Here is a 25,000-nt window from a genome sequence, read left to right on the forward strand (position 1 = left end):
ACAGGTTGCTCACGTCACATCTACGTCTTCAAGCTCAGTTGGAGGCTGCTCAGTAACGCTCAGCCATCACCGGGAAAGAGACGTCACTGGTCTCCGTCCAGAGACACGGGGTCTGCTGCTCCAGTTTATATAGGTCTATGGGACTAACTAGTACCAGAGAGGAGGACTAAGACAGAGACACGGGGTCTGCTGGTCCAGGATATATAGGTCTATGGGACTAACTAGTACCAGAGAGGAGGACTAAGACAGAGACACGGGGTCTGCTGGTCCAGGTTATATAGGTCTATGGGACTAACTAGTACCAGAGAGGAGGACTAAGACAGAGACACGGGGTCTGCTGGTCCAGGTTATATAGGTCTATGGGACTAACTAGTACCAGAGAGGAGGACTAAGACAGAGACACGGGGTCTGCTGGTCCAGGTTATACTGACTATGGCGTTAGGGTTAGACTGTCTATGAGCAGCTCTGTGGAGAGAGACTAACCCTCTCGGGTATAACTGACCGACCAAGCCGCAGCCACTGGCTAACGCTAAGGAAGTTAGCTAGCTGGCTAACGCTAAGGAAGTTAGCTAGCTGGCTAACGCTAAGGAAGTTAGCTAGCTGGCTAACGCTAAGGAAGTTAGCTAGCTGGCTAACGTTAAGCGAAGTTAGCTAGCTGGCTAACGTTAGCAAAGTTAGCTAGCTGGCTAACGTTAAGGAAGTTAGCTAGCTGGCTAACGCTAAGGAAGTTAGCTAGCTGGCGATTTGTCCCCGGCCCTGGGAGACTCTTACCGTTAAAGTTACAACAACCAATCAGGTCGTCAGCTGGCGGGAACGCTGTGACGTCACTGATGTCGTGGCGCTCGGTGTAATGATGGGATAGGTCAGCGTTGGCAGAGCGCCACCTACTGTACCGGAGGTAGATAACTGTTGCCATGGAAACACACTGACTTTTAGAGATTTGTTGACGAGAAAACTGACCACGGTTTCTTTTTCTTCGGTTTCTTCTTCTGCTGCGGTGACGATCAGCTGGTGGATGAAGGTAACGGTTGTCCTGTCGACACGTTTAAAGTTTTGTTAGAGGCGTGTTTGAGCAGTCTGGGTGTTTTCCTTCAGGTCCTCAGACGGGCCTGGCCGCCGAGAGCTACGTCGTCAGCAGCGATGAAGACGAGGCCACGCCCCCCGCGCTCAATGCCGCCGTGATGTCATCGGCACAGACCAACGGCTCCTCCAGGTGATAGACTGATCCCTTTATCTCTAAACACAGCCAGGTGATAGACTGGTCCCGTGTGTGTGTGTGTTTTCCAGGTGTTGGACTGATCCCTGCTGTATGTGTGTGTTCCAGGTGTTAGACTGATCCCTGCTGTGTGTGTGTGTGTGTGTGTGTGTGTGTGTTCCAGGTGTTGGACTGATCCCTGCTGTATGTGTGTGTTTCAGGTCGACTCCGGGGACGATCAGCTGTCCCGTCTGTCTGGACTCGTACTCAGAGGTGAGACTCAAACAGACACAGCCGGGAGAATCCTGCCTTCTGATTGGATGCTGGCTGTTTTACTGCGGGAGAATCCTGCCTTCTGATTGGCTGCTGGCTGTTTTACTGCGGGAGAATCCTGCCTTTTGATTGGCTGCTGGCTGTTTTACTGCGGGAGAATCCTGCACTGTAAGAAGAGAATCCGTAGAAAAAGCTTTCCCGTTTAAGTTTACGAACATATCTGTTAATCCGAAACAGAAAAAAACGCAAATCAGCGACGTTTGTTTATTTGGTTGTGAAGTGAAGCCGTCCCTCTGTCTATTGGCCAGTTTATAAAACTCAAGATCCTATCAGAGCAGACTGTTAGTATGACTCAGCAACTTTCAGCTAACTGACCCTGTACCCATAGACTGTTAGTATGACTCAGCTAACTGACCCTGTACCCATAGACTGTTAGCTGAAAGTTGCTGAGTCATACTAACTGACCCTGTACCCATAGACTGTTAGTATGACTCAGCAACTTTCAGCTAACTGACCCTGTACCCATAGACTGTTAGTATGACTCAGCAACTTTCAGCTAACTGACCCTGTACCATGGATGTATTAAGAGAACTGGATCCCGTGTTCGGCGGGAAGCCCCATACGGTCCAATGAGAGTGAAGCCCTGTACGGTCCAATGAGAGTGAAGCCCCGTACGGTCCAATGAGAGTGCAGCCCCGTACGGTCCAATGAGAGTGCAGCCCCGCACGGTCCAATGAGAGTGAAGCCCTGTACGGTCCAATGAGAGTGAAGCCCCGTACGGTCCAATGAGAGTGCAGCCCCGTACGGTCCAATGAGAGTGCTCAAAAGCGCATAAAGCAAACATGGAGCTCGGATGTTCCTCATTGTTGGCCCATGACGCTGGTTGGCTCACGATGGGCATGCGCACTAGCAACAATTTGTTTGTGTTGTCGTAGCAACCAGTAGCAACATGCGCGTTCATGAGCTCCTCTCTCGTACAAGTGGCGAACTCATGAACTCGCCGTTTTCATTGTCTAAAATATTCACTAACGTTAAACATTGTGTTTTCGTTGTTCCCGATCGTTTACATGCTTAGCTAAATAAACGATAGATGTATTTAGACGACCAAGGAGATTTAATCATTATGTCGTGCTACTAGCTAGCTAGCTAGCTAGCTAGCTACTAACTAGCGCTAGCAGTTAGCCTGCAGTTTGGTGAACAGAGCTCATCATGGCTTCATCCTTCATCCACGTTACGAGCTTTACAGCATACGGCCCTCGGATGTATCATAAGAGAGAACCAAGGCCATGTAATCACTGTCTGTAGTAACGTTATGTAGGCATATAGCTAGCTATGTAGCTATAGATCTTAATACAGCCATGCTAGCTACCCCTGATGTTAGCAACTAGCTAGCTAGCCGATAGCCCACCAGTTTGGGAAACGCTAATGACGTTACATCCATGTAGCTAACAGGCTTTACAGCATACATACATCCCTCTGATGTATCATAACTTCATAAGATAATACCATGGACGTATTAATACAACACATGGTGAATTACAGCCATTAGCTATATCCGTTATTACAGCTAGCTACATGAGCTCGGGAGAACAGGCATGTGAGCGGGTAGGCGCAGTCCCGCGGCTCTGCTCGCGTCCACTATGCGCTATCATCATGCCAAATTTAATAATTCTGGATTTGCTTCTAGTGAATGTTAAAAACGTGATGTTTTAAACAAGGACCCTTTACTTGTTCGGGCTGGTTAGTTGATATACCCAGAAACTAATTATCCGCTGAAATATAGACGTTTCTTTCGCCACGCAAAGTCTCTGTGAAAAGTCTTTCTGGGCCATGGGCTGCAGTACCACCGTTATCCACTAAGCCCATGGTGGCTTTTAGACTTGACGCTCTTCCTGGGGGCTTGCCCTGTACCCATAGACTGTTAATGACTCAGCAACTTTCAGCTAACTAACCCTGTACCCATAGACTGCTAACATGACTCAGCAGATTAACCACTGGCGGGGAGAACCCTGTGTTGTGATAGGCTGTTTGACAGCGGGGAGGATCCTGCCTTCTGATTGGCTGCTGGCTGTTTGACAGTGGGGAGGATCCTGCGTTCTGATTGGCTGTGTGTTCCTTCCCCAGATCATGGAGAGCGGTCGGTTGGTGGTCTCCACCAGGTGTGGTCACGTGTTCTGCAGCGTGTGTCTGCGAGACGCTCTGAAGACGTCTCACAGCTGCCCCAGCTGCAGGAAGAGGCTGACCCCCCGCCAGTACCACCCGCTCTACGTCTGATGACGTCGTGCTGCCGTCTGATGACGTCGCGCTGCCGTCTGATGACGTCGCGCTGCCGTCTGATGACCTCGCGCTGCCGTCAGCGTGATGTCACACTGCTGCCAGGTGTCTCTGTGAGCTGCTTTCATTTAAAGATTGTTAATTGATAAATATTGTTGATATTATATTTGAGTATATTTGATATTCTCCGTTAATTCTTCAGGTTTTTTGTCTCTTTTGTGTTTTTAGTTTTGTTGTGAAGAATAAAACGTTCAGGAGGAAATGAGTTCTGTTAAGAGTTGTTCTTCTCCTCACCGAGCCCAGAGTCCCCTGTTAGTTAACCCTGTTAGTTAGTTAACCCTGTTAGTTAACCCTGTCCCCTGTTAGTTAGTTAACTCTGTACCCTGTTAGTTAGTTAACCCTGTTAGTTAGTTAACCCTGTCCCCTGTTAGTTAGTTAACTCTGTACCCTGTTAGTTAGTTAACCCTGTTAGTTAGTTAACCCTGTCCCCTGTTAGTTAGTTAACCCTCTTAGTTTGTTAACCCTGTCCCCTGTTAGTTAGCTAACCCTGTCCCCTGTTAGTTAGCTAACCCTGTCCCCTGTTAGTTAGTTAACCCTGTACCATGTTGGTATTAATTTGGGGATTTGAGAAGAACTCAGCAGACCGTCTCAGTGGGAGGTCTCGCCACTCGTCTCTCATGGTTCATTTTGGCGCCGTGGAAATAACGCAGGCTACACCTCCACTGCTACATTTCCTCTCATTCCCCCTGCTCTGGGGGCGTCCCCCCTCTCATTCCCCCTGCTCTGGGTGTTTCCCCCCTCTCATTCCCCCTGCTCTGGGCGTTTCCCCCCCTCTCATTCCCCCTGCTCTGGCGTTTCCCCCCTCTCATTCTGGTGTTTTCCCCCCTCTCATTCCCCCTGCTCTGGTGTTTTGGTTCTGAATCTGCGTGGTTGTGTTGCCGTGTCAACGGCTCCAAACGGAGACCGTTGGTGAAGTAACTAAGTACATTTACTCCAGTACAGCCGGATAAACTGGCTCCTGAGTGACACCTCTACAACCAGTGATGCATTCTGGGACGTCTGACGTGGGAGTTACACCTTTTGTTATCACACTCCAAGACATGCCTCAGCCATTTCCCCTTCTGGGGTTCAACACTTATTTTAATTTAAGGTATCCTGTCCCGTATTATCTCTCTGGAGAAGCTCCCATATGCCCCAAAATCCCCATCACCAGACTCCATGTAAATAATCAGGACTTTTAGCGTGTATAGAGCCAGCATATCTCCACCAGACTCCATGTAAATAATCAGGACTTTTAGCGTGTATAGAACCAGCATATCTCCACATGTAAATGGGTGAATTAAGGGTTTATTTCAACCAAACCAGAGTGGTGATTGTTGGAACAGTGGAAAGATGAACCAAGACGGCTTTTGGTAGTTTTATTTAGTTTCTGTCCACTTTGAATGAAGTGTGTTTTACCATGATAAAAGTCCTGATTATTTACATGGAGTCTGGTGGGTTTGGGGATTTCACCAGGTCAGAATTACATTTTACTTTCTGCTGTTTTGATCTTTTGACTGTGAGTCACAGCACTCAGTCACAGGACAATGACTCAGCATCACCTGACACTAACTCTGCTGCTGATTGGCCGCTGCACGTCCACACCATTCACACAGGATGATGTCACACATGAGCAGCTTCTGGAAACAAAATCTCAGCTCAGAAACACAAACTGAAGTTCAGATAAACTTTATTGACCCAGCTTCACTTAGCAATCATTTAGATTGCTAGAGCAGGGGGAATGAGAGGAGCAGGGGGAATGAGAGGAGCAGGGGGAATGAGAGGAGAGGAGCAGGGGAAATGAGAGGAGAGGAGCAGGGGGAATGAGAGGAGCAGAGGGAATGAGAGGAGCAGAGGGAATGAGAGGAGAGGAGCAGAGGGAATGAGCAGGGGGAATGAGAGGAGAGGAGCAGAGGGAATGAGCAGAGGGAATGAGAGGAGCAGAGGGAATGAGCAGGGGGAATGAGAGGAGAGGAGCAGGGGGAATGAGGGGGAAATACCAGATTTTTATATAAAAAATATATAAATTATAAATATATAAAAAAGTACAAATTAAAATAATTTAGTGAAATAAAGTACATATAGTATAATATAGCATACAGTATAATCATATAAAATCCTTCAGGAAGAGGAATCGGGGGAAAGCTCTGCTGTTTCCAGAAGTTTAATAATTTGGTTTTTAAAAATGATAATATATATATTATGTCATACTATATATACTATACTATATATACTATATTATGTTCTATGAGAAAAGTTAACGAGTAGTAAATTAGTAAAACGTGTTTGTGAATATAAAATGTTTTTAAACTCTTTATATAAATGCGTTGACGTCACGTTGTTTTTGTTCAATCTGAACGCTATTCTTGTTAAACCTGTTGGTCACGTGACTCCGGGGGAATTCCCTCATTGGAAAGTGCTCTGTCATACTTCGGCCTCTCATTGGTCGTCTAGGCGGGACACTGTCAGCGGACCAATGAGGGGCCGCGGCAATGTTTATTTTCCTGAGACTCCGCCTGACGTCGATCACGGAAGTAAACATAAAGGTGAGAGGATTAAAAGCTGCGTCACAAAGTTCCTCAGAGTTTCAGAGTCCGAAAGTCTCTTAAAGTGCGTGTTTTCTGCCCGGAGTCTGGTCCAGTGTGTGTCCGCTCAGAGTCTACAGTTTCCCCGGTACTGGAGCTTGTTAAAGTGCGAGTTTTCTGCCCGGAGTCTGGTCCAGTGTGTGTCCGCTCAGAGTCTACAGTTTCCCCGGTACTGGAGCTTGTTAAAGTGCCCGGAGTCTGGTCCAGTGGGAGCATGGCGGTGACGGTCAAGGCCTACCTGATGGGGAAAGACGAGGCGGTGAAAGAGGTCCGGAGGTTCGCGGTGGATCAGGAAGTTTCCTCCAGCTTCGAGTACCTGAGCAAGAAAACTGCGAGTGTGTTTAACAACATGAAGAACTGCTTCAACATGTACTACAGAGGTAAGATACATAGCATACTGCATTAATATATAACTACTACAGAGGTAAGATACATAGCATACTGCATTAATATATAACTACTACAGAGGTAAGATACATAGCATACTGCATTAATATACAACTACTACAGAGGTAAGATACATAGCATACTGTATTAATATACAACGACTACAGAGGTAAGATACATAGCATACTGCATTAATATATAACTACTACAGAGGTAAGATACATAGCATACTGCATTAATATACAACTACTACAGAGGTAAGATACATAACATACTGCATTAATATATAACTACTACAGAGGTAAGATACATAGCATACTGCATTAATATATAACTACTACAGAGGTAAGATACATAGCATACTGCATTAATATATAACTACTACAGAGGTAAGATACATAGCATACTGCATTAATATACAACTACTACAGAGGTAAGATACATAGCATACTGCATTAATATACAACTACTACAGAGGTAAGATACATAGCATACTGCATTAATATACAACTACTACAGAGGTAAGATACATAGCATACTGCATTAATATATAACTCAGTGTTACAGCAGCAGGGGAGGAAACAGTATTAAAGACTCTAGAGATAAACAAATTCTGTCTCTCTACCTGTCTGTCTCTCTGTCTCTCGCTGTCTGTCTCTCTGCCTGTCTCACCTGTCTGCCTGTCTCTCTCTCTCTGTCTGTCTCACCTGTTTATATGAGTTAATATGTGTTAAGATGTAACTTAGTGTTTTCTGCATGTTGACATAATGTGTTGCTGATCGGGAACATGTACTTCCTGTCTGTCTGCCTGCCTGTCTGTCTGCCTGCCTGTCTGTCTGTCTGCCTGCCTGTCTGTCTGTCTGCCTGCCTGTCCCTCCTCTTCCTGAGCTTTCTACCCCGAGGCTTTCTTTATCTGAATCAAAGGTCATATTATAAACAACCTCTGAGAAACATTATTGATGTTTTGTGTCTGTGTGTGTGTGTGTCTCTCTCTGTGTGTGTGTGTGTGTGTGTCTCTCTCTCTCTGTGTGTGTGTCTCTGTGTGTGTGTGTCTCTCTCTGTGTGTCTCTCTCTGTGTGTGTCTCTGTGTGTGTGTGTCTCTCTGTGTGTGTGTCTCTCTCTCTCTCTGTGTGTGTGTGTGTGTGTGTCTCTCTCTCTCTGTGTGTGTGTGTGTGTGTGTGTGTGTGTGTGTGTGTGTGTGTGTGTGTGTGTGTGTGTGTGTGTGTGTGTGTGTGTGTCTTCCAGATGAAGATGGAGACCTTGTGGCCTTCTCCTCTGATGATGAGCTGATGATGGGTCTGGCCTGTATGAAGGACGCCACCTTCCGTCTCTACATCAAAGGTTAGCTTAGCTGTTAGCTTAGCTGTTAGCTGTAACATGAGTCAGCTGTCTCATCTGTAACTGTTTGTTTTTAATAAAGTTTGTTGAATCTTTCAGAGAAGAAGGAGAACCGCAGAGACTTCCCTCTTCACGCCTTCCCTCCCTTCACCTTCGGCCACCCCCCTCCTGGAGCCCCGATGCCCCCCCCCCCTCACATGGCCCCCCCTCACATGGCCCCGCCCCCCCTGCACGGTGATGTCACCTGTGACGGCTGCGAGGGCCCCGTGGTGGGAACTCGCTTCAAGTGTTCGGTGTGTCCGAACTACGACCTCTGCTCGGCCTGCCAGGCCAGCGGCACGCACACCGAGCACGCCCTGCTGCCCATCTGGCACCCACTGCAGGTATATTCATCCATCATTCATTCATTCATTCATTAATCAACAACACAGCGTGGAGTCTCCGTATGAAACAGAACAGGTCCTCAAATGTGCCTATTAAATAAATATCTGTCTGTGTGTTCTGTCTGTGTGTCTGTCTGTCTGTCTGTCTGTCTGTCTGTCTGTTCTGTCTGTTCGTTCTGTGTGTGCAGTGGTTTCCTCGGGGGAAGTGGATGAAGAGGATGAGACACTGCATGTGGAACCAGACCCTGAACCAGAACCTGAACCAGAACCAGAACCAGGATCAGGACCAGGACCAAGACCAGGATGGACCCTCCAGGCCCACTGCGGACTGCAGCGCCCCTTCTGGTCAGTGTTTGTAATCAGATTACTAATCAGCAGCCATTAGGGGCACTGTAAGGTCTGCAGGTTTTGTTCTGGATCAGCACTGAGACTGTAGACACCTCCCCAGATTGGGTTTGACTCTGATGTGATCCTCTGCCCCCCCCCGCAGCATCCGAGGCCAACGTGGACTTCCTGAAGAACATCGGCGAGGGCGTGGCCGCCATGCTGAGCCCACTGGGTGAGTGATGTCACCGTTAACACCTGAGATCAGCGCAGGTTTCTGATTGGCTGTTAGGAGAGTTCAGCTCGGCAGCTCAACGGTTCTTTAAACTGAAACTGTTTACACACCTCGCTTCTGATTGGCTGATCATAACTTTATTTGTAAAAACAATAGTTTACAAAGTGCTATGAGTGGAAATAAAGGACATACAAATCTACACACAAATACACACAATACACACAAATACACACAAATACACACAACATCTCTGACACCAAAATATACATAAGAAATAATAATGTTACAAACATGACGTGTTGTAGTGAAAAGCAGCAGATTATAATCTGGAGAATAACTCAGTTATAAAACAGCAGATTATTATTATCATTATTATTTATTGTTATTATCATTATTATCATTATTATTATTATTATTATTATTATTATTAATATTATTATCATTATTATTATCATTATTAATATTATTTCCATTATTATTATTATTGTTATCATTATTATTTATTGTTATTATCATTATTATTATTGTTATTTCCATTATTATTATCATTATTATTATTTCCATTATTATTATTATTATTATTATTTCCATTATTATTATTATTATCATTATTATCATTATTATTATTAATATTATTATCATTATTATTATTATCATTATTAATATTATTATCATTATTATTATTATTGACAGCGTATGCAGGTGACAGGCTGTGATACAGAGCAGAGAAACATGGAGCGTCTTTTCAAAGTAAAAGCAGAAGAGTTTCTGTTTGCTGCTGAGGAGGAGTTGGGTTTGAACAGGAAGTGATGTCGTGTGTGTGTGTGCAGGTATCGACGTGGACATCGATGTGGAACACGAGGGCAAGATGACCAAGGTGACCCCTCCCTCTCAGAGTGGGGGGGTGAAGGGAGATGGGGGCGGAGCCAGCAATGAGCACGGAGCCAGCAATGAGGGCGGAGCCAATGCTGAGGGAGGAGCCAACAGTGAGGGGTCAAAGGTCAGTTCATGTTCATCAGCTGTGTGTGTGTTTATAACTGTCTGTGTTTCTCAGGTAGTAGTATTACAGTACATACCTGTCTGTGTTTCTCAGGTAGTATTTTTACAGTATATACCTGTCTGTGTTTCTCAGGTAGTAGTATTACAGTATATACCTGTCTGTGTTTCTCAGGTGCGGGGAGACTCAGAGGAGGAGTGGACTCACCTGAGCCCCAAAGAGGTCGACCCGTCCACCGGAGAGCTGCAGTCCCTCAGAGACCAGGACCAGGACCAGGGTCCCCCGTCCGGGCCAACAGGCCTCAGGGAGGCGGCTGTGTACCCCCACCTGCCCCAAGGTAACACCAGCCCAGACTTCCTTCCTGTCTGAAGTCAATCAAGGTCCAAATCATCCATCATTTGCACATTAATATTAATAGAGCAGTTGGGTTTAGGGTTTGGCTCCAAGAGGCTTTTTTGTAAGTTTGGACATGATACATATTCATACCAGATCTCATATGTCTAGGTGAAACACACTGCAGGGGCTACTTCTTTTAAATGTTGTAGGGGGGCGCTATTGAGCCAATTTACAATATTTAGGTCTGAGACCCACGTGGATAACTTCAGGTCTGGACTAACATACTCATACTCCCTTCATACTCTGCTTCTGACTGGCTAGTAGTCCTTACCTAGGTACTGTCAGGGCCCTCATACTCTCCTTCTGACTGGCTAGTAGTCCTTACCTAGGTACTGTCAGGGCACACCCTCATACTCTGCTTCTGACTGGCTAGTAGTCCTTACCTAGGTACTGTCAGGGCCCTCATACTCTCCTTCTGACTGGCTAGTAGTCCTTACCTAGGTACTGTCAGGGCCCTCATACTCTCCTTCTGACTGGCTAGTAGTCCTTACCTAGGTACTGTCAGGGCCCTCATACTCTGCTTCTGACTGGCTAGTAGTCCTTACCTAGGTACTGTCAGGACACGCCCTCATACTCTCCTTCTGACTGGCTAGTAGTCCTTACCTAGGTACTGTCAGGGCCCTCATACTCTGCTTCTGACTGGCTAGTAGTCCTTACCTAGGTACTGTCAGGGCCCTCATACTCTGCTTCTGACTGGCTAGTAGTCCTTACCTAGCTACTGAGCATGTAGTCCTTACCTAGCTACTGAGCACGTAGTCCTTACCTAGCTAGCTCATGTAGTCCTTACCTAGGTACTGTCAGGGCACGCCCTCATACTCTGCTTCTGACTGGTTAGTAGTCCTTACCTAGCTACTGAGCGTGTAGTCCTTACCTAGCTACTGAGCGTGTAGTCCTTACCTAGCTACTGAGCATGTAGTCCTTACCTAGCTACTGAGCATGTAGTCCTTACCTAGCTACTGAGCATGTAGTCCTTACCTAGCTAGCTCATGTAGTCCTTACCTAGCTACTAGCAGTGAGAGGTCTCACTCTGTAGCTAAAACAGAGACCTGAACACAGGGTGAAAAGAGGAGCTGCAGCAATGAGCAGAACAACTAAAATATGGTGTTTTTGGATAATTAAACCATGTAAACCTGTTCTGATACGTCTAAATATATTTATGAACCTGTAGATGAGCAGAATATGAGCACTTTAAACTTTCCGTTTCTGACGTTATTTTGTCCTTTTTCTAACTGAATTAACGATTGAGTGTTTGCCCGTTTGATTTCCTGCCTTTGACCTCTGACCTCTGCCCCCCCCCCCCAGAGGCGGACCCCCGCCTGGTGGAGTCTCTGTCTCTCATGCTGTCGATGGGTTTCACCGACGAAGGCGGCTGGCTGACTCGTCTCCTTCAGGCCAAAGACTTCGACATCGGCGCTGCGCTGGACGCCATACGGCCCCGCCCACACCAGCCCTGATGATGTCATCGTCTACACTTAACCAATCCAACAGCATCTAACACCAGGAAGTGATTTACACTGTAATCTCATATATCTTTATAATCAATAATCAGTCATTACTTTGTCTCTATGATTGTTTCTACTGCTTTAATATCTTTTTATTATTAACGTCATCATTTATTCAACATGTTAATCTGAACAATAAAAACATGAACTGAATCTGTGGTCAACATGTGTACTTTATTCTGAAAGACAACAGCACGAATATACAACATGTGTACTTTATTCTGAAAGAACAGATACAAAATACAGTTATGTGTTTTATTATGGAAGAAACGGCACAAAACAAACTTTATGGGGAGGGGCGGGGCCTGTGTGATGACATCATTACAGGACTGGTTCAGACTGGACCTGGTCTGGTTCAGACTGGACCTGTTGAGTTTGGCTGAGGTTGTCACAGACCAACCCTGCAGAAAAAACAATCAGAAGGTTTCACTTTTTATGAGTTTTCGACATACTATACTTTGTCATACTATGACAAACTATACTATGACATACTATGTCATACTATGATATACTATACTATGTCATACTATGACATACTATACTATGACATACTATACTATAACTGAGTTTTTTGACAGACACGCGGCTGCTTTGTGTTATTTTGAACCATCAAAACATGAACTGAATCTGTGGTCAACATGTACTTTATTTTGAAAGCGTAGAGCACAAATATATACGTTTTATTTTGAAAGAACAGTAGGAATATAAACTACACAGTAAAGTACAGATACAGTATGTGTTTTTTGAGACAAACGTTGAATATATATTATATTTTGATGTGATGGATTGGTTGGTTAACTGATAACATTTGAAATCACTGATTCAGTTTCTCTAAAAGTCGTCGAAGCTGAAATCCTCGCCGCTCTCAAACATGGAGGAAACAGGAAGGAGGGGCCGGGGGAGGGGCAGGGCCTGGCTGATGACATCATTATAGGGCAGTGGGGCAGCTCCGCCCACTGCCTGACTCCTCCCACCGACAGGAGGCTCTGCCCACTGGGTGATGACATCATTACAGGGCAGAGAGGCAGCTCCGCCCACTGCCTGACTCCTCCCACCGACAGGAGGCTCTGCCCACTGGGTGATGACATCATTACAGGGCAGAGAGGCAGCTCCGCCCACTGCCTGACTCCTCCCACCGACAGGAGGCTCTGCCCACTGGGTGATGACATCATTACAGGGCAGAGAGGCAGCTCCGCCCACTGCCTGACTCCTCCCATTGACAGGAGGCTCCGCCCCCTCCCTCTGACGCTCAGAACTACTGAGGAAACAAGACCACCTGCTGGCTGGTCCAGAACTCATACTGGGAGGAGTGGCCCGGTTCAGACTGGGACTGGGCCGGTTCAGACTGGGCCGGTTCAGACTGGGCCGGTTCAGACTGGGACTGGGAGAACTGGTGGTTTCGGCTGAGGTTGTCCTAGACCAGTTTGACTGCAGAAAATACAAATCAGATTGTATATATTTCATAAAAAGTCATAGTATAGTATGTTGAAAAAGTACAAAGTCATAGTATAGTATGTTGAAAAAGTACAAAGTCATAGTATACTATGTTGAAAAAGTACAAAGTCATAGTATAGTATGTTGAAAAAGTACAAAGTCATAGTATAGTATGTTGAAAAAGTACAAAGTCATAGTATAGTATGTTGAAAAAGTCCAGGTACTACCTCTGTTGTGTCTTTTCTCAACATGTTTGGGGTATTCCAGCAGAGGCTGTCAAAGTGTTGATGGCGTACGTTAAAGCTTACCTGTTCAGGTGAGAAGCTGCTCCGTCCTCCATCTGTCTCTCCTCTCCTCTTCCTCTTCCTGTCAGAACACACACATTTAAAATCAGCTTCCTGGATTCATATCTTAGCTGCTCATCCCACAAATGCCTGTTCCTTACAGATGGGGCAGCATCTGAAGGGAACTAAACAGGCTTTCCAACGGTATCCAAGACTTACTACTGTAATTCCTCACTGTCAGGATGCTCAAATAAGTCCCTTAGGACTCTCCAGCTGATCCCGAATGCTGCAGCGCGTGTTCTGACGAGAACTGAGAGAAGAGACCATATCTCTGCTGTCCTAGCTGCTCTGCACTGGCTTCCTGTAAAATCCAGGATTGAATTTAACATCCTAAGAATCCCCGCCCTCTCTCTGCAGCTCTTAGTTAGTTCTGCTGTTCTAGTCTTGGACCAGCTCTCGGGGGACTTCCTCCGACACACTGAGCTCCTCTCCTCTCTTTCCATCTGTGTGCCTCCTTGTCCCAGAAATGTTACTAACCTAGCTCTGGGGAGCTTACTCCCCGGAGTCCTTATGTTGTTTTATCACCCAGCAGCTTTCCCTGGATTAGGGTGGCCCCTAAATCAAGGTTGCAGCTGTCACCATGGTCCTGCTGCACTCCCTGCTACGTCTTGCTACGCCCTGCTACGCCCTGCTACGTCATGCTATGCCCTGCTACGTCCTGCTACGCCCTGCTACGTCATGCTATGCCCTGCTACGCCCTGCTACGTCCTGCTATGCCCTGCTACGTCCTGCTACGTCCTGCTACGCCCTGCTACGCCCTGCTACGTCCTGCTACGCCCTGCTACGCCCTGCTACGTCCCTGCTACTGCCCTGCTACGTCCCTGCTCGCCCTGCTACGCCCTGCTCGCTGCTACGTCCCTGCTACGTCCTGCTACTGCTGTCCTGCTACGCCCTGCTCGTCCTGCTCGCCCTGCTCGTCCTGCTCGTCCTGCTACGCCCTGCTACGTCCCTGCTCGCCCTGCTACGCCCTGCTACGCCATGCTACTGCCCTGCTACGCCCTGCTACGCCCTGCTACGCCCTGCTACGTCATGCTACGCCCTGCTACGTCCTGCTACGCCCTGCTACGTCCTGCTACGCCCTGCTACGTCCTGCTACGCCCTGCTACGTCCTGCTACGCCCTGCTACGTCATGCTATGCCCTGCTACACCCTGCTACGTCCTTTTCAGACGGTTACCTGTCAGCTGTGTTGTTGCCATGGAGATGCTGCCTGTCCATCAAAACATTCTCCCCGTCCTCTGGCTCCGCCTCCTCAGGTGGGTCCAGGTATTTGGTCCAGCGGCTCCCCAGAGTCTCCTGAGACGCTCAGAGAGGAGCAGTTTCCTGAGTCTTACACACTTCATTAGGTAGTTAACTACCGCCCGTGTTCATTAAGTAGTTATCATTAACATCTGGCTGCAGTATAGGTCATAAGCTCCGCCTCCTCTATGTTAGTGGATGAGACATGGGCCAAACTGTGTACGTGTGTGTGTGTGTGTGTGTGTGTGTGTGTGTGTGTGTGTGTGCGTTTGTTTTACTATATTCATGGGGTCCAAAAACCAGGAGTCCAGTATACTTGTGGGGTCCCGACAGTTTTGTGGGGCCAAAATGCTGGAAAACCCAAGGTTAAAAAGTCTGTTTTAGGATTAGGGTTAGAATGAGGTTCTGGTTAGGGTGAGGGTAAGGGTTTAGGTTAGGCATTTAGTGGTGATGGTTAGGGTAAGGGGCTAGGGAATGCATTATGTCAATGACGGGTCCCCACAAAGATAGTGAGACAAACGTGTGTGTGTGTGTGTGTGTGTGTGTGTGTGTGTGTGTGTGTGTGTGTGTGTGTGTGTTTACCTGCTCGTGTTCTTCTTCTTCTTCTTCTTGTTTACTGTGAACAGGAAATCAGCGACAGGTGAGATCATATTTATGATATTTGGTGTGAAACCACTGCAGTGCATTGTGGGACAGCCAGGCTGGTTACCATAGCGACCAGGTGTTGTGCTCCTGCTTCTCCATCACGGCTCCTCTCATGGCGTTGAGTTTCTGGACATGACGTCTGCAGTCGGCCCCGGAGCCCCGCCCAAACTCCTGTCAACCAATCAGAACGCAGCACACAGCGTGACGGCTGATCAGTAAAGTTGATCAGTCTGAGATTAACGCGAGCGGCAAAAAACGGTTAAATGTTGCATCAAATCTGTGAAACTAAAAGCAGACAGAGCTCTCTGTGAAGGCCCAGACACACCGAGCAGACGGCAGGGAAGGCAGCTAGCTCCCATAGACCTATATATAACGGAGCAGCAGACCCCGTGTCTCTGTCTTAGTCCTCTTTCTCTGGTACTAGTTAGTCCCATAGACCTATATAAACTGGACCAGCAGACCCCGTGTCTCTGTCTTAGTCCTCTTTCTCTGGTACTAGTTAGTCCCATAGACCTATATAAACTGGACCAGCAGACCCCGTGTCTCTGTCTTAGTCCTCCTCTCTGGTACTAGTTAGTCCCATAGACCTATATAAACTGGAGCAGCAGACCCCGTGTCTCTGGACGGAGACCAGTGACGTCTCTTTCCCGGTGATGGCTGAGCGTTACTGAGCAGCCTCCAACTGAGCTTGAAGACGTAGATGTGACGTGAGCAACCTGTCTGAAAGTTGGAAGTCTTCTGGTAGCTGTGCCAAGAGAAATCTCAATCATTCCCAATCTAGCAGAGACGGAGAGCGTAGGTATATGTAAGGAGATAACATAGACACAGGCTCATTATTGATCACTAAAATGATAGTTAACATTAGTCATTACACTTAAACAGCTGATGGAAGTCCAAACTGCCTGAGAGCTTCTCCTGTACTATACGGTAACTCCTCTACTATGAGACAGGAAGTCTCGTGGTTATGACCCAATCGTTAGCCTATTGTTATAAAAACGTCTGCTACGGAGCCATAACGTGAGCTACAAGGTAATGGAGCCTTTTATACATATACATATTTTATACAGGGAGAGGGAGGGAGGGAGGGAGAGAGAGCGAGAGGGAAGGGGAGAGGGAGAGAGAGGGAGGGAGGGAGAGAGAGGAGGAGGGACAGGGAGAGGGAGGAGGGAGGGAGAGAGAGAGAGAGCAGGGAGAGAGAGAGAGAGAGAGAGGGAGAGGGAGAGAGAGAGAGAGGGAGGAGAGAGACAGGGGGAGAGGGAGGGAAGGCGAGAGAGGGGAAGGGAGAGGGAGAGAGACAGGGAGAGAGAAAGAGAGAGAGGGAGAGAGAGGGAGAGGGAGGGACAGACAGACAGACAGAGAGAGAGGGAGGGACAGACAGACAGAGAGAGAGAGAGGTAGAGAGAGACAGGGAGAGGGAGGGAGGGAGGGAGAGAGAGAGGGAGGGGAAGGAGAGGGAGAAGGGAGGGAGAGAGCAGAGAGAAGGGAGAGAGAGAGGGAGAGAGAGAGAGGGAGAAGGGGCGAGCGAGAGCGAGAGCAGAGAGCGGGAAGGGAGAGGGAGAGAGAGAGGATGAGAGACAGACGAGACAGGGGGAGAGAGAGAGAGAGGGAGAGAGAGAGAGGGAAGAGGGAGACAGACAGACGAGAGAGCAGAGAGGGAAAGGGAGAGGTGAGAGAGAGAGGGACGAGAGATGAGGGAGACAGACAGACAGGTAGAGAGAGACAGGTAGAGAGAGTAAGGGTTATGTTCTGACCTTCTTCAGCGACTGTTTCTCTCCACACAGTTTACAGCTCCACCTGTTCACTTTTTTCACCTGACAGACACAACACAGGGTTAACTACAGACACCACAGGGTTAACTACAGACACCACAGGGTTAACTACAGACAACACAGGGTTAACTACAGACGACACAGGGTTAACTACAGACCCACAGGGTTAACTACAGACGACACAGGGTTAACTACAGACAACACAGGGTTAACTACAGACAACACAGGGTTAACTACAGACAACACACGGTTAACTACAGACAACACAGGGTTAACTACAGATACAACACAGGGTTAACTACAGACAACACAGGGTTAACTACAGACAACACACGGTTAACTACAGACGACACAGGGTTAACTACAGACACAGGGTTAACTAGACACAGGGTTAACTACAGATACGACACAGGGTTAACTAGACACAGGGTTAACTACAGACACAACACAGGGTTAACTAGACACAGGGTTAACTACAGATACAACAGGGTTAACTACAGATACAACACAGGGTTAACTACAGACACGACACAGAGTTAACTACAGACACGACACAGGGTTAACTACAGACACAGGGTTAACTACAGATACAACAGGGTTAACTACAGATACAACAGGGTTAACTACAGACACAATACAACAGAGTTAACTACAGACACGACACAGAGTTAACTACAGACACAGGGTTAACTACAGATACAGGGTTAACTACAGACACAGGGTTAACTACAGACACAGGGTTAACTACTGACTTCAGTGTTAGCCTGTGGCTTCCATGTTAGTATCTGTAGTGTTAGCCTGTAGCTTCCATGTTAGTATTTCCAGTGTTAGCCTGTAGCTTCCATGTTAGTATCTCCAGTGTTAGCCTGTAGCTTCCATGTTAGTATCTCCAGTGTTAGCCTGTAGCTTCCATGTTAGTATCTCCAGTGTTAGCCTGTAGCTTCCATGTTAGTATCTCCAGTGTTAGCCTGTAGCTTCCATGTTAGTATCTGCAGTGTTAGCCTGTAGCTTCCCTGTTAGTATCTCCAGTGTTAGCCTGTAGCTTCCATGTTAGTAGCTGTGTGCGTGTGTGTTACCTGGTGAACCTGGAAGCTCTGACAGCTGAAACACCTTACAACGTGAAACTCCTGAACCATGCTGCCGACCAGAGCAGAGATAACCCGGCTCTGTTTTCATCTGATCCTCCGGTTGAATTTCCCCGCGTCTGACTCTCTCCAAGGCTGCGTCACAGCGGCAGTGTGTGTTGTCTCCGAGCCGAGCCGAGCCGAGCCGAGCCGAGCTCCTCCGATCGGCCGGTGGACAGCAGCATTACCGCCACCTGGTGGCGCGTGAGTACTATATTATAACACGTCATGTTTGAGTACTATACAATAACACGTCATGTTTGAGTACTATACAATAACACATCGTGTGAGTACTATATAATACCACGTCATGTGTGAGTACTATACAATACCACGTCGTGTGAGTACTATATAATACCACGTCATGTGTGAGTACTATATAATAACATGTCATGTGTGAGTACTATAAAATAGCGTAGCTTCTATGACGCCATTTTGATGCTACCAAGCCATCACCTCCCGTTAGCATCCCGTTAGCATCCCATTGACTGCCATTCATTCTGACGTCACTTTGACAGAGAATACCTTTACATCTGAAGAGTTTAAAGACTCTATTTGTCCGTTGTTTATTTCTAAAGAAACACGACAATGTATAAAAGGCTCCATTACCTTGTAGCTCACGTTATGGCTCCGTAGCAGACGTTTTTATAACAATAGGCTAACGATTGGGTCATAACCACGAGACTTCCTGTCTCATAGTAGAGGAGTTACCGTATAGTACAGGAGAAGCTCTCAGGCAGTTTGGACTTCCATCAGCTGTTTAAGTGTAATGACTAATGTTAACTATCATTTTAGTGATCAATAATGAGCCTGTGTCTATGTTATCTCCTTACATATACCTACGCTCTCCGTCTCTGCTAGATTGGGAATGATTGAGATTTCTCTTGGCACAGCTACCAGAAGACTTCCAACTTTCAGACAGGTTGCTCACGTCACATCTACGTCTTCAAGTGTAACAGAGTTAAAAATGTAGTGTATTGTTATATGTGATTTTCGCCAAAAATGAACAGCCTTGTTTAATAGTTGTGAATGGATCCACCCTTGGTCATTTGGTGTACTGCAGATCTGCTGCGTGTAGTCTCGCGTTACATCCCGACCCGATCAGAGAAGCTGGAAGGTGTGACAGAAAGTTTGTTAATGTTTCTTTTTGACCGTGAGTTTCTGCATACTGAGGCTAACGTGGCTAGCCGTAAACTCGCTAGTCACGTCCATACATTGGAAGCAGTATTACTCTGTGTCTATCATGTGTGTATGTTTAATCTCAGTATAGTTTCGGTATATGTCTGAGACAACAGCCAGTGGCGCAAAAAGTGGGTATGCGCTATATGCGGCGCATAGGGGCGCAGCACCATGGGGGGCGCCAAAGCGATGGTAAAAAAAATAAAAAAATAAAAAATATAGTAATTCTTTTTGTTATTGTTATTTCCAATAGTATGCAGCTGCTGTTGTGCGTTTCTAAATCATTTCTGCATTTCCTCAATGTTATTATATAACATTGTAGAGGACTAACAGGCTAGAGTAGGAGCCCTGTCTCATAAGATTCATCATAGAATGTTGACATAGAATGTTGACATAGAATGTTGACATAGAATGTTGACATAGAATGTTGACATAGAATGTTGATATAGAATGTTGACATAGAATGTTGACATAGAATGTTGACATAGAGGGAGCGGATGGGCCCGTGAGCGCTGAGTGAGCAGGTACGAGTAGTGAAGTAGAGTAGTATGGAAAAAGAAAAAGATCAAAGCAAAACAGCTGTTGGGGCTGAAAATAGAAAAAGAAAGAGGGAAAAGGAGATAACATGTCCAGGGATGTGACAGCAGTTAAATAAGTGGATGGTGAGAGGCTGCAGGTAGGATTTAAAGTGTGATGTCTGGGCTTAGAGGCTTGCAAATATTCACGTTAATAGATTAGCTAGCGTTTGCTAGAACTGGGAAAGTAGCAGCCAAATGGGGGTTTACGGCCAGCTTAGAATATGCAAAACTGAGGTTGCTGAGCTGAAAACTGATAAATATAAGGTAGCATGTACAATAAATGACAAGAATCTGGAAAACATAACTAATGCAATAACTCTGGTTTACCATGGAACCATGCATAGATTTGCTACCAAACTTGGAGGCTTGCAAATATTCATGTTAACAGACTAGGCTAACATGACAGGCTAGTGTTTGCTAACTTAATGCAAACCAATGTTGCTGATAGCTCCATTTAGATTTTAGGTTACCCTATGGTACCAATCTCATGCATGACATATCTCCATTTTATTAAGGTCAAATAACAACTGGTAAATATAAGGTAGCATGCACAATAAATGACAAGAAGAAAAATAAATAAATATGAAAAAATTATATCTCTATATATATAATATATATATTTAAAATCCAAAATGTGAATGTCATTTCAACAGCAGCACAACCTTACTGTATAATAGTTGTCTTATCTGATGTCATCACACATCAGCCTATGTTAAGGGAGTATTCCCGAACGTTACTTAGCTGTCGTTCCATGTGTGTTGACATTCTGTCTGGCGTGCCTCTCTTGCTAGCCAGCACTGATAGTGTACAATGGGATATTGACGTAGTACACGTAGCCTATGTAACGCAATGCATTCTTTATATTTTGCCTGTGCAGATGCTGTAAATGTGTACACCAAAGCCTGAAGACAATGTTCTGATTTATTTTCCAAAGGAAATTCAACATTTCGCCTCTGTCCCCCTGACGACCATTGTTACACAACCTCAGTAACGCTCAGCCATCACCGGAAAAGTGACTTCACTGGTCTCCGTCCAGAGACACGGGACCTGGTGCTCCATTATATATACATATATATACATATACATATATATACATATATATACATATATATTAGGGCTGTCAAAATAATGCGTTCATTTCGATTAATTAATCTGAGAAAAAATAACGCGTTAAAAAAATGAACGCAGATGAATATATATTGACGTTTCATACAGACGAAAATCTGGTTCCACTGATATGTCTGCTCTTCTCTCTGCTGCTCTGAAACAGACGTTACAGGAAACACAAACCCCACTGCATGTGACGCTAGTTAACACTATACTCGACAGCAGCTAACGTTAGCCTACCGCTAGCTGGTTAACACTATACTCGACAGCAGCTAACGTTAGCCTACCGCTAGCTGGTTAACACTATACTCGACAGCAGCTAACGTTAGCCTACCGCTAGCTGGTTAACACTATACTCGACAGCAGCTAACGTTAGCCTACCGCTAGCTGGTTAACACTATACTCGACAGCAGCTAACGTTAGCCTACCGCTAGCTAGTTAACACAATACTCAACAGCAGCTAACGTTAGCCTACCGCTAGCTAGTTAACACTATACTCAACAGCAGCTAACGTTAGCCTACCGCTAGCTAGTTAACACTATACTCGACAGCAGCAAACGTTAGCCTACCGCTAGCTAGTTAACACTATACTCGACAGCAGCTAACGTTAGCCTACCGCTAGCTAGTTAACACTATACTCGACAGCAGCTAACGTTAGCCTACCACTAGCTAGTTAACACTATACTCGACAGCAGCTAACGTTAGCCTACCACTAGCTAGTTAACACTATACTCGACAGCAGCTAACGTTAGCCTACCGCTAGCTAGTTAACACTATACTCAAGCTCAAATACACAGACATTTGAAGTTATTGTTAAATGTCCTTTTCCATCTGGTTGTTGTTTTTGTCGTTCAACAGCAGTTTACTAGTGAAATAAGTTATTGTTATTGTTATACATTATTATTAATCATTTAATGTTGACCATATGGCCTTAGCAATAAACAAGCCGTTCTTTAATGTCACCAACTGTTGTTTATACCTTTTTATTTCTTTTCTTTTTTTACTTTCTTAAAAAGTTTCGGTTCAGGCACCGTTAATTATGTATGAGATGAATTTAGATTAATTAATCACAGAGAATGTAATTAATTAGATTACATTTTTTAATCGATTGACAGCCCTAATATATATATATATATATATATATATATATATATATATATATATATATATATATATATATATGGTTTGATGCTGCTGATGAAATGTCCTTCTGAATAATACATAAAGAGGTTTGAGGATTGTTTGAGTGTATATAAAAGGAGGATACATGTCCTTCAGGGTTATAAGAGAAGTACGTAAGGAACAGGACGGTTATTAAAAATACAGTAAATAATATATAGTTCAGATTAATACCAGAGACTGAAAGGGAAGTCAACAAACACGAGAGCACAGAAGAAGAAAGTATTTATTAGACGACAGAATACAACAATAATCAATAAATGATCAATAACTGGTCAATAACTGGACAGTAACTGATCAATAACTGATCAATAACTGGTCAATAACTGGACAGTAACTGATCAATAACTGGTCAATAACTGGACAGTAACTGATCAATAACTGATCAATAACTGGTCAATAACTGGTCAATAACTGGACAGTAACTGATCAATAACTGATCAATAACTGGTCAATAACTGGTCAATAACTGATCAATAACTGGTCAATAACTGGTCAATAACTGGACAGTAACTGATCAATAACTAATTAATAACTGATCAATAACTGATCAATAACTGATGGGTTTTAAAAAGCAGTTTTGGTGAATAAAAACACTGAAATGTCCTCTGACATCATCGCTTCAAAAGGAAGTAAACAGGAGTGATGTCATCAGAAACAGGCAGCTCAAACAAAAAAACAAGGCTTCAAAATAAAAGACTTAAGCCTTTCTAACAGACAAGGCTTCAAAATAAAAGACTTCAGCTGTGAACACATGAGGCTTCAAAATAAAAGCCTTCAGCTGTGAACACATGAGGCTTCAAAATAAAAGCCTTCAGCTGTGAACAGAAAACATGACATGATGATTTATTAATATACAGTTAATATTTCTCTTAATATATGGGATCTGTACAGAAGGTAAAGTAAAGGTTTTAACACTAGAGTTTGTTTTATTCTCTCGGGATAACTTCTGACTGCGTCCGTTGAATATTTCTCTCCTCTTCGTCGTCGTGTGATTTGATGGTTTAAACGTTAAAACTAAAACAGTTTGTCTCAGAAACTTTCTCGTTTCTTTAACTTGTTTCATAAGAAAGTTTTAGGACTTAAAGAAATGATTTGATTATAGAGAAATCATTTAGTTTCAGTTGGTTCAACTTGATTTAAAAACAACTCCTTTAGATACTTGGTGGTGAGACAGGCAGACAGACAGGTGAGAAAGACAGACAGACAGGAAGACAGACAGGCAGGTGAGACAGACAGACAGGCAGGTGAGACAGACAGAAAGGCAGGCAGACAGACAGGTGAGAAAGACAGACACAGACAAACAGACAGACAGGCAGGCAGGCAGACAGACAGACAGGTGAGACAGACAACAGATGAGAAGACAGGCAGACAGGTGAGAGAGACAGACAGTGAGACAGGCAGACAGACAGTTAAGTGACTCAGGTGGAATGCTGGGTGATTTCCTGTTCGGAGGCAGAGCTTATCTGCCGCTGTACCGCCCTCTTGGCCTTGCAGGCGGCCATCTTGTCACATACGTCTGTCTTTTTCTCGAAGTAGTCGACGAGCGGGGGCTCCGTCAGCAGCGAGGCCAGCACCTGCTCAAAGCTGATCGACCAATCAGCATCCAGCCCGCTGCCGGGCCTCTGCTGGCCGCCGCCCACCAGCACCATGTCGTCGGCGATGTCCTCGCACGCCAGCGAGCCGGCGCTTACCACCGAGTAGGACGACACCGAGCCGTCGTCTCGCGCCTCCTCGTCTGACGTCTGCGCTGCAGCCGGCTCCAGCTGGGCCTCGGCCAGCGCCCGGCAGAGAGCATCAGGGGGCGGAGCCTCAGGGTCGACAGGGGGCGGGGCCTCAAGGTTGACAGGGGGTGGGGCCTTAGGACCAGGGGGCGGAGCCTCAGGGTCGGCCGGGGGAGTTGTCTGAGGGTCGACCAGGGGTGGGGACTGCGTGTCAGTGGGCGGAGTCAGATATGTGGTGGGCGGAGCCTGAACTGTGGTGGGCGGAGCTTGATATGCGGTGGGAGGAGCCTGAGCAGCCTCCGTCTTCCTGCCCCCCCCGTTGTTGAACTTCTTGCCGACCTCGCCGATGCGCAGCAGCAGGCTGGCCACGGTGGCGATGGCGTGGTACAGCTGCTGCTCCTCTCGCTCCTCACTGAACATGTTATACAGGGTCTTACACAGCTCGATGAACTGCTCCTAGACAGACAGACAGGTCAGAGAGACAGACAGGTTATACAGGGTCTTACACAGCTTGATGAACTGCTCCTAGACAGACAGACAAGTCAGAGAGACAGACATGTCAGAGAGAGAGACAGGTTATACAGGGTCTTACACAGCTCGATGAACTGCTCCTAGATAGGCAGACAGGTTACAGACAGACAGGTTACAGACAGACAGGTTAGAGGGAGACCTCCTCCAGGTACACTAAAGTTAACCATGGCGTTCCTCAAGGCTCAGTGCTTGGACCAATTCTATTCTCCTTATATATGCTT

The 25,000-nt window shown here is 45.9% G+C and overlaps 4 protein-coding genes across 7 annotated transcripts in view; 2 read left to right on the forward strand and 2 right to left on the reverse strand.

Moving 5' to 3' along the window:
- Positions 1–4,004, forward strand: part of rnf4 (ring finger protein 4) — an 8,121-nt gene extending 4,117 nt beyond the window's left edge. Inside the window, exons 5-8 of the mRNA XM_078244435.1 lie at positions 1,009–1,021; positions 1,096–1,213; positions 1,417–1,468; positions 3,593–4,004. Of these exons, the coding sequence (XP_078100561.1) occupies positions 1,009–1,021; positions 1,096–1,213; positions 1,417–1,468; positions 3,593–3,742 (333 nt within the window). The 3' untranslated portion in view covers positions 3,743–4,004. The remainder of the gene's footprint in view (positions 1–1,008; positions 1,022–1,095; positions 1,214–1,416; positions 1,469–3,592) is intronic.
- Positions 4,005–6,306: 2,302 nt separating this feature from the next.
- sqstm1 (sequestosome 1) lies at positions 6,307–12,081 on the forward strand. Its single transcript, XM_078244421.1, has 8 exons — positions 6,307–6,746; positions 7,999–8,094; positions 8,191–8,474; positions 8,663–8,819; positions 8,965–9,033; positions 9,864–10,033; positions 10,205–10,367; positions 11,729–12,081. The coding sequence occupies exons 1-8, from the start codon at positions 6,581–6,583 to the stop codon at positions 11,878–11,880; spliced, it is 1,257 nt and encodes a 418-aa protein (XP_078100547.1). The 5' UTR covers positions 6,307–6,580; the 3' UTR covers positions 11,881–12,081.
- Positions 12,082–12,556: 475 nt separating this feature from the next.
- mrnip (MRN complex interacting protein) lies at positions 12,557–19,175 on the reverse strand. Its single transcript, XM_078244422.1, has 8 exons — positions 19,091–19,175; positions 18,434–18,675; positions 17,340–17,399; positions 15,653–15,759; positions 15,526–15,559; positions 14,882–15,000; positions 13,671–13,728; positions 12,557–13,356 (listed from the first exon to the last, which is right to left on the reverse strand). The coding sequence occupies exons 2-8, from the start codon at positions 18,491–18,493 to the stop codon at positions 12,760–12,762; spliced, it is 1,035 nt and encodes a 344-aa protein (XP_078100548.1). The 5' UTR covers positions 18,494–18,675; positions 19,091–19,175; the 3' UTR covers positions 12,557–12,759.
- Positions 19,176–22,732: 3,557 nt separating this feature from the next.
- Positions 22,733–25,000, reverse strand: part of tbc1d9b (TBC1 domain family member 9b) — a 34,431-nt gene continuing 32,163 nt past the window's right edge. For 3 of the 4 annotated variants that reach the window (XM_078244412.1, XM_078244411.1, XM_078244410.1), the window contains one exon: positions 22,733–24,704. In XM_078244412.1, coding sequence (XP_078100538.1) covers positions 23,946–24,704 — 759 coding nt within the window. In that variant the 3' untranslated portion in view covers positions 22,733–23,945. Of the gene's footprint in view, positions 24,705–24,775; positions 24,860–25,000 lie in introns of those variants that run through there. The other variant, XM_078244413.1, reaches the window with a different exon arrangement.

Source organism: Sander vitreus, unplaced genomic scaffold, assembly GCF_031162955.1.
Source record: "Sander vitreus isolate 19-12246 unplaced genomic scaffold, sanVit1 ctg234_0, whole genome shotgun sequence".
Classification (NCBI taxonomy): domain Eukaryota; kingdom Metazoa; phylum Chordata; class Actinopteri; order Perciformes; family Percidae; genus Sander; species Sander vitreus.

What these genes read in the sequence shown, in the direction of transcription:
- sqstm1 (XM_078244421.1), top strand. Translation starts at nt 6,581, where the DNA reads ATGGCGGTGACGGTCAAGGCCTACCTGATGGGGAAAGACGAGGCGGTG. An exon ending in GGACTGCAGCGCCCCTTCTG is followed by an intron (nt 8,820 to 8,964) that starts GTCAGTGTTTGT and finishes CCCCCCCCGCAG; the next exon opens with CATCCGAGGCCAACGTGGAC. An exon ending in CCAACAGTGAGGGGTCAAAG is followed by an intron (nt 10,034 to 10,204) that starts GTCAGTTCATGT and finishes TGTGTTTCTCAG; the next exon opens with GTGCGGGGAGACTCAGAGGA.
- mrnip (XM_078244422.1), bottom strand. Translation starts at nt 18,493, where the DNA reads ATGGTTCAGGAGTTTCACGTTGTAAGGTGTTTCAGCTGTCAGAGCTTC. An exon ending in CACAACACCTGGTCGCTATG is followed by an intron (nt 15,560 to 15,652) that starts GTAACCAGCCTG and finishes TCCTGTTCACAG; the next exon opens with TAAACAAGAAGAAGAAGAAG. An exon ending in AAGAAGAAGAACACGAGCAG is followed by an intron (nt 15,001 to 15,525) that starts GTAAACACACAC and finishes TGAGCGTCTCAG; the next exon opens with GAGACTCTGGGGAGCCGCTG.